Source organism: Lolium perenne, chromosome 5 (assembly GCF_019359855.2).
Source record: "Lolium perenne isolate Kyuss_39 chromosome 5, Kyuss_2.0, whole genome shotgun sequence".
In the NCBI taxonomy this organism is placed as follows: domain Eukaryota; kingdom Viridiplantae; phylum Streptophyta; class Magnoliopsida; order Poales; family Poaceae; genus Lolium; species Lolium perenne.
This window is the reverse complement of record NC_067248.2, coordinates 45,759,755-45,768,618: the sequence shown is the minus strand read 5'-3', so window position 1 is coordinate 45,768,618 and position 8,864 is coordinate 45,759,755. Positions and strand designations below refer to the sequence as shown.

Here is an 8,864-nt window from a genome sequence, read left to right as displayed (position 1 = left end):
CCATCCTGGATCACTTTCGGTCCGGTCCATCTCCGGTGGCCTTGGGGTCCTGGAGGTGTGGCGGACCGCGGCTTCTCACGGCGGGAAGGTTTCGGTTCTTCATTTAGTTTGTTTTCAGTCTCTTCTTCAGGATGGTGAGACGGTGGCTACTTCCTGAAGTCAGAATAAGGCCCCCTGTCATATCCTTGCTTCGATGGTGCATCTAGCGGCCACGGAGGTCGCGTGGAGTTTTGTGCCCGGCGGATCTCCCATGATCCAGTCTTCTTTTCGTGTTCGATTGTGTGGTTTCATGTCGGTCTCTTTCGATCTACGGTTGTCATCATTGGTGATGGTAGCTGCTCTGGGTGCACTGGTTCTTTGGGCCCTTAGCACGGCGACTTCCTATCTGTCTACTACAACAAGCTCTACTACGACAAGTTTAGCTTGGCTCCGGTGATAGAGGCCTAGAGGGACAAGCACGGCGTCGCGCCTTCGGCTCGCGCTAGTGTCTGTAGTCGTCGCTAGGTGGTCCAATAATCTATTTGTATTTACCTTTGGGCATCTTTGTAGTGTTGTTGATGATTATTAATAGATTGGTAAAATTTTCGCAAAAAAAACATACCTACAAACTACAGTTGATTAAATTTGATGTGAACTTCATTAAAATTTTCTCATGAGGCACGAGCGACCTCACGTGCCATGTGTGCAGCTCGCACAGGCCTCAATATTTAAGGGCCCCCAAATTTGTATAATAGGTCTATATGTGTATATAAAGTTTTGGATTATTTTTTTTTAGAAAAGAGAAAAAATTTAACTGGACCTTTGGAACGAGTGGAAGAAGCCCTCTTCCTCGAGACTGGACGGACTCGCCCCCGTCCTGATTCATGAGTTGTGAGAGGCAGGGAGCGAACCGTTGTCTCTGCTTCTCCTCCTCGGCTCTTCGCCTTCAATCTTATCGGTCGTTTAGGAACAGGCTCAGCGACAGCGAGGCAACAACGTATTGAAAAGCTCGACCCGCCACTCATCCGTGCGACTATTAGACGAGGTAATTCGATTTATTCCCATATTTTGTCTTGTGACCTAATCGCTGATCAGCAACGTTGCAGCATGCGCTTTCGATTCTCTGATCTTCAATTTCCCGATTGACTACACCGTAACATCGTCAGTACACGAGTAAGGAGGAAGCCGAGGACAAGGTGAGTTCGGCGGTCGTTTAATTATCTATTCGCCAAATAAATTAGCAACTTAGTTATTGATAATACCACATATTATATATTTAATTATCTATCTTTTGTATCTAGTGTTTTAAAATCAACGGGGCACGATCCCGGTGCCAAAAGGCGCAAGATGAAAGAGAAATTCACGAGCTAGTGTAAGATATTAAGACATATATGTTATATTTGTTGAATAATTCAAATTTTCCAGTAAAATGGGGCCTCATTTTAGAGTTTTGCACAGGCCTGAATTTTGCCGGCTCATGAATGTCATTAACCAAAGGCGGCATAGAGCCATAGACTAACAACGTGTCGAGTCCAAATTAGCGAGCTTCCTAGAGTTTTCCTTCTGCCACAGCCCACGGTTGGTGATCGACCACGGTAGCTCATCGATCTCTCGAGGCGGAAAATCCTTTATTTAAACGAGTCAAAGTCTAACTCAACTAGCGATTGATGATCAACTAAGCATGCCTGACGTACACAGGCACAAATTGAGCAGCCGTACGTCGGTTTCTAACTAACCACTGGCCAACACGCATTGAGTTGGTCTTTTCTTCCGGCAACCAACCGACTGAAACTGGATCAGCACACACCATTTTATCCGTGGACAGATTCTCTCTCAAGATCAGACACGTACGGTCACTGAAGACTGAACACTAGCTTGCAAGTTATGGTATCCTTGGAAGCTACGGAATCATGCATGGTTTTGAGCTTGGAACTACCACTATTTTCACACGTGCTTGCTTCGGCAAAGCTTAGCTAGCCGAAGTGTGAACACAATGAATAACTAAAAGAGATAAACATATCTGTTAATGATACACATGACATGCATTATTCATGCATGGAAATTACAAACAACGAAAGAGTCAATCCTTCTAGGTTCTAGCTGCTGAACTACCTGTACTATCTAGAGCTAATTAATCTGGAATATGGTACAGATGAACAAACGAATGGAGTCATCAACTACACTTCCTATGTTTTGTACAGAAAGTCACAAACTAATCAATCACCAACAATCTATGTACAGCAATCACTAACAGAAGCTAAGCTACAGAAGAACCCTTGATTTTGACCAAGTATATGCAGATTGTATGGTCAAATCACGCGGTGATCATGAGCCTCGGCTTCTTGAAGGATACCGGGCTGAGCACCTCCTCCCCCTCCTCCGCGAGTCCCGGCAGCGCCGGCACGTTCAGGTCGAACCCCCGGTTCGTCGCCGTCGGCGCGCTCGCCGCGGCGGCGGCCTTGGCAGCCTTCACCGTGGGCGCGGCGGCGCTGCCGATGGTGCCGTCGTAGTGGCACCGCTTGTGGCCGCCCAGCGCCTGCCCCGTCGGGAACGTCTTCTGACACACGTTGCACTCGTGGACCTTGCCGCCGCCAGCGGCATCGCCGGACCCAGACGAGGACGAGGCAGCCGCCCGTGGCTTGTCCTCCTCGGGGACGGCGCTTGCTGCCGCCGCGGCTGGAGCTGTGGGTGGCTTCCGGTGGCTGGCCTTGTGGCCGCCGAGCGCCTGGTAGGACGCGAACGCCTTGCCGCAGACGGAGCACCCGTGCTCCGGCGCGGCGTCGCGGTGGCCGCGCGCCAGCATGACGAGGCAGAACGCGAGGTACTCCTCCTCGCTGGGCTCGAGCGCCCGTGGCCGCCTCGAGCGCTTCTTCTTGGACCACCCCTCCGTGTGCTGCTGCAACGCCTCGAACGCCTCGTCGCTGCTACTAGACGCCTCCATCTTCTTGCTCGGCGGCGACTGTATCATCGCCGCCGCTTCGAGAACCGCCTCCACGGCCATGCCAAGCAAGCTCGCGCGTGAGTATCTTTCTTGCACACCTGAGCAACTACAGAGAGAGTAGCAGCAAGCAGTGGATAACAAGCAAAGATGGCTCGAGAAAGAGAGTAGTGAGGAGAGCAGCACCGGCAAGGGTGGTTTTATATGCGATGCCGCCGGAGCAGCACGTTGATTTAGGAAGCAAAAGGAACGTACGTGTGCGCCTGTGAGTCCTGAAAAGGAAGTTAGTCTTGTGGTCAAACTAACACTTAGATGAGAAGGATCGGATAGAATAAAAATTCGGACGGATTCATGTGCGCGTGGAAGAAGCTACGTTGGTCTCCGGACTCCACGAGATGGAAAATTAGGCGTGGAATGGTGGGGGAAGACAGGCGGCGCCAATTGCCAAAGGGATAGGTATGTGACGTGTACTTGGTGTGTGTGGTGACGTTAAGGCCTCCCTCGAGAACAAACAACACGCATGTATATGCCGCGCTACCTGATCAGCTCAGTGTTTTGGGCATGACATAAGATAACTACATTGTTCTAATGTTACTGGTGTTAATATTTACACGTGCGTGCATTCATTACTATGAAAATAATTTGAGATCTGCGGAGTGTGGCGTTTTACGGCTCAGGCTACATGTAGCTCGTTTTTCAAAACAAAAAAAAAAACTATAAAGGTTATGCGAGGAGGGCATCATTTTTAGCTAGTTCGGTATATTCATGAAGACAACTATATAGGAAACATGATGTTCTAAATCATATATAAGATCATAATCTTCTAGCTTCAACCTCGAAAAAAATAATCTTCTAGCTTTAATGTTGGAAATATCCAAATTTTAGTATTGTGTGATCTAACATCACACACAAATTCCACATGCTTATATACAATCATGTAGAACTTTATAAAATGGAACTAAGAGCATCTCCACTCCTCCCCTCCATATGGCCTCCAGAACAACCATATAGCAAGGCTATGGGGGCTGCCGGATGAAAAAAAAAAATCTTTCACAGTCGTGCTTTCCAACCGAAGCCCCAAATAGCTACGATGACCAACAACAAGTGTTGGCAGAACTACCCGCCACAACAGCTGCAGCACTAGCACCACTAGCAGATGTCGTCGATGACCATGATGGCGCAAGCTGCTTCCTTGTCGAGCCGAGGCGAGCCGAAGCACACTAGGGTGGCGCTCAAATGCGAATGTCGGCGGCTGATGAGGTGCGGACACAGAGAGCGGGATCGGTGACGACGTGAACGACAATGTGGAGGCGCGTGGTGCCCACGAAAGAGGAGGACGTGCTCGAGGAGGACCATCGAAGACGAGACAGGGGACTGGCCGTGGTGGTGCGTGGTATCGAGCATAGGAACGGCGAGAATCTGCTTGCATGTGGCGAGAACGGCGTGAGAGGGAGATGTTGTCAGTGGCAGGGCCTGGATGGGTGAGGAAGGGACAAAAAGGCGCGGCGATGGGGCAGCAAGGTACTTCGGCAAAGATGGGAACGATCTCCCTCACGCTCGCCATGGAGATGCGTCGGCCGCACACACGTGTCGCTCCCAGAGCTCCAAGTCTCCAACCTTTGCTTGATGCAGGCGGCGTGATTGTATCTCGTTGCGGCGGCCACCGCCGTCTACCCTAGAGTCTTGTTGCGCTGCTCTGAAAATGGTTCTACAAGTAGCCACATTTCTTTCTCCGTGCTCTGTGCATGAACCTGGGGAGAGAGAAACAAAGGGCACGATTGGTAGGTTGCATCCCCTCCAAACATGCCTCCGGGATGCAAAAGTCAGGCGTTTGGATTCCTGGAAGCGGCTTGCGTAGTGGTCGTCACGCTGTTAAAATTTGCTTTGGGCCAGGCCCGTTGGGTACACCAAATCGACCGTTTCCCCGGATGTGGGCTCTAGCCGTGCGAAAAGTGGAAACGGCGTGCGCGCAGGAGGCTAACGCGAGATGGCGGGAGAAACCGAAAGCGCTTGATGTCTTTCGCGACATAGCTAGTGCCACCTCCTCTTTTCGGTCACCTCCCAACAAAACACCCCATTTTTCACCTATCGACACCGGTGGCAACGTCGGTTCTCCATCTCACCCTCTGTTCCTGACCACTCCGGCATAGGATCCACGGGCGAGCTCTGGTTCTCCTCCGCCTTGTTTGTCTCCACAGCTGGTCTCCTCTTCTCCGCATGGCATCGTCGGGAAAAGCTCTTCTTCTTCTCCGACCCTAGCACCTCTCCCTCATTTGTAGTGGCGGAGGTAAAACACTGTCTCCTCCAATTTATTGTGTCACCGCAGTCACTCATGTTAGATCTACTTGCTTAGACCGACCGGATGAGTCTGATCCACCAGGCGGTATCACTAGTAGTTCTGATTCAGGCCTGGATCCTCCTCCTCCACAAGAGATGTGAGTTGCATATCCAACCATGACTTGTGGTTCGATGCTTGCCCGAGATCAAGAGAGGATTGCCAATCTGAACTTCATCTACAACACCAATGATTTAGAGGTTGTTAAGATGTTGAGGATGAGAAGAGCCCCCTTCTATGAACTGGTAAGTTTAGGGAGAGAGGTTTGTTGCAGGATAGCCTCCACATCAATGCGGAAGAGCAAGTTCCTATGTTTCTTCACGACGTTGGCCATAACCAGAGGTTTAGAGTTATGCACAACACATTCAGGACATCCATAGAGACTATATCCTGCTATTTCAACCAAGTCATATATGCAATTGGGGAGCTTAGGCAAGAGATGACCACCTTCTAGTGAAACACCTAGCAAGATATGGAACAACGGAAGATTGTATCCATACTTCAAGGTGAGCACAAATAATATTGCTATGCACACAACTTGAGAAGAACAAAATGCACAAAAGCTTGATTGTTTGTTATTATCATCGCAGGACTTTATTGGAGCAATTGATGGTACGCATGTGACTGCTAGAGTGTCGAAATCCCAATCAGCAACATACAGATTGAGGAAGGACGCACTACACCAGTCAGAATGTGCTTGTTGTTGTTGTTTTCGATCTGAAGTTCACTTATGTACTAGCTGGTTGGCAAGGGCCAGCCCATGGTGCAGGCATTCTTACAGACAGCCTTAGCAGACCTAATGGCATACATCTCTGTGATGGTAAGTTCTACCTTGAAGATGCAGGTTATGCTTGTCGGTCGGAAATCCTACAACCCTTCAGGAAAACAAGGTATAATCTGAACTAATTCTCTCCAAGGAATAGACCACAGAATGGATCGGATTGTTCAGTCTTAGACACTCTAGTCTCATGGTTACCATCGAGAGGGCTTTTGCTGCATAAAAAAATAGGTTCAAAATTCTTGATCAGAAGCCATTGCACACTTCCTCCACTCAAGTAAAACTTGTTCTTGCATGTTGCATCCTTCACAACTGGATCTTAGGTTGGACATGGATGACTATGTCCCGGACGAGGTTGATGATACTCCCGATGATGTAGAGGGTGTCGAGCAGGGCGACATCCAAGATTAGAAGAACAAGAGGAATGAGTGGGCTCAGTCAATGTGGATCCACAAAAATGATGTGTACAGTTGAAAAGGAAGCAAGAACAAGACAATAAGAAGAAGAAGGTTTCCACCCTCCCTTGGTCGCCATTATTGAACTATCCTCCGGTCTGTAATGTTAAACTGCTATTGTTACGTAGCTAGGGCTCGGTTTATATGCCAGTAGTGGTGGTGAACTGATAAACTACTAGTCCATGTGTGTGATTAACTGAATAACTGTTATTCTTATGTAGGTAGGGCTCAATTTATGTGGTTGTCGTTCATTTGTTTCGTCGTTGTGTCTGATGATTCTATGATTTGTGGGACGGTGGTATCCCATGTTAAGCTCGCCATTGAAGAGCAGATGTGACCACAAATTTGAGCTGTGTAAAATCAAACACACAACATTGCATCGTTAGAACCGTTCTCTACATTCCTGCATGCCACTCCTCAACGTGCCCAAAATGCATCCTGTGGTGCAACCCGGGCTACAAAATGAAGTAGATAACATGATGGTTGGCCCGTTCCTTCCGATCAAGGCCCCCAGCACCTGGCCCAGGAAACCCAAAAAGGACTACAACCTACCAATATTTCCCAACGAAAATGAGGGAGAAAGAGGCTGCACGTGAGCCAGAGCCACATGGAGATGAAGAAAAAGAATCACCGGATCCCTGGGTTGCCCTCATGTGCGTAGGGGGTGGCATGGGGGGTCGAATGGATAATTCTCTCTGCCAAATAAAAACAAAATTAGAGAGAATGACTTGACAAGATTTTAGCTCCCACGCTCCCTAAAATCCCTAAAATCGTTTGGAAATCTTTAGAGTGGTCGGCTGAAGATGCTCTAATATTTTATTGTGGGTGTAAGTCTAGATTTGTAACCATCCTCCTTGTAATATTAAAATATACAGATGTATTACGTATAGTTTGAACATGCATCGGTTACGATTGAAAGTGTTAGTAATAGGTAAATAATAGATCATAAAATAGTGCTGCAACACCAACCAAAATGTTAGTAATGTGACATCAAGTCCAAACCCAATTTACTTAAGCGCTGGTGCTTAGAGCATCTCTAACATTTAATCTATTTTACATTATCAGAAACTGGAGATGTAAACTGATATACATCACATTGCCAAAAATTTACATCACAAAAAATGTCCGCGTACAATAGATGATGTACTTCAAATGATCATATATATATGCACCAAATCCTTCTTCTTTAACATTCTCATATTCAAATTTAACAACTCAAACTTTAAGTTCAACACTTCTAAGACTAGGCTATGCAAAGCAAAGCAAAATCTCCATCCACACACATTTTTACAACGTTTCTTTATGAAACAGGTGGCGTTCGGTATGGGCGGCAAGGGGACGTGGAGCAGGTGTTCTGATGGACTTAAACCACACATGTGGACATAAGGTTGTACGCTTCGACATTCTATGTGCTCGCAAAGACGTTTTAAGGAAATTTGATATTTGTTGCCATGCTTAAAAAGATAAAATTCGGCAATAGAAAAAACTCTATACAAGACATTTCTTCATCTTTTTACGTACGATACAAAAACTATCATTTGTCGCGAAAATTGCCGGCGCCCAGAAAATATCGAGATATACACCCGAAATTTTGTTGGAGCTTTTTTTATTTTTAAAAATGTTTTTTCGGTGGCAGAAAACTGAATTTTCCTTTGTTATTGTCGTTTTGACGGTGCAGAAGTTACAAAGCAAATGCCCCGGACGCATTTTTCACAGAAAAACTGAAGAAGAAAAATGAAAGGAAAATGCTTGCGATCCGGCGACCGATCGCGTCGCGCGGATCGGTCGTCCGGCCTCTCGCTCCCGCGTCGCTTAATGGGCCTTCTTTTTTCGGCCCAACAATTGTTTCCCTGCAAACACATGGAGTGAGATGATGAACTATTTGTTGTAAACAACTCGTAATTTTTGTAGGATTTGTTGTTAACAATTGTTGTAAAGAGACAACATTTTTTTATTTTTTTGTTGATGCTAATAATAAAGTGATTTTTTATTTTGTTATAACCATTTGTGATTTGGATAAAATAGTAGGTGATTATTGTTGTAATTCAATCTGTAGCAAATTAAATGTCGCTGGACCACTTTGCATCATTTTGCAAATATATTGATTTTTTATTGTAATCGTTTGTGACTTTTTGTAAAAAAAGTTGGTGACTTTTGTTGTAATTCAATATGTAACAAATTAATATTTTCTTCTATTTTTTTGCAAACATATGGATTTTTGTTGTAATAGTCTCCGGTTTTTGTTAATAATAATGGCTACTTTTGTTGTAAATTGATCTCCAACAAAACAATTTGTTGGTTTAACCACTTTATTGTGACATTATTTTTAAAAAATGTTGTGACTTTTTGTTGTAATAGTATATATTTTTTGTACGCGGA

The 8,864-nt window shown here is 46.1% G+C and overlaps 1 protein-coding gene across 1 annotated transcript; it reads right to left on the bottom strand.

Annotated features, from left to right (window-relative positions):
• Window positions 1–1,977: 1,977 nt before the first annotated feature.
• LOC127298466 (zinc finger protein 1) lies at window positions 1,978–3,274 on the bottom strand. The gene has a single exon (XM_051328310.2). It carries the CDS (start codon window positions 2,978–2,980, stop codon window positions 2,294–2,296), a length of 687 nt encoding a protein of 228 aa, XP_051184270.1. The 5' UTR covers window positions 2,981–3,274; the 3' UTR covers window positions 1,978–2,293.
• Window positions 3,275–8,864: the final 5,590 nt, after the last annotated feature.

What these genes read in the sequence shown, in the direction of transcription:
- LOC127298466 (XM_051328310.2), bottom strand. Translation starts at nt 2,980, where the DNA reads ATGGCCGTGGAGGCGGTTCTCGAAGCGGCGGCGATGATACAGTCGCCG.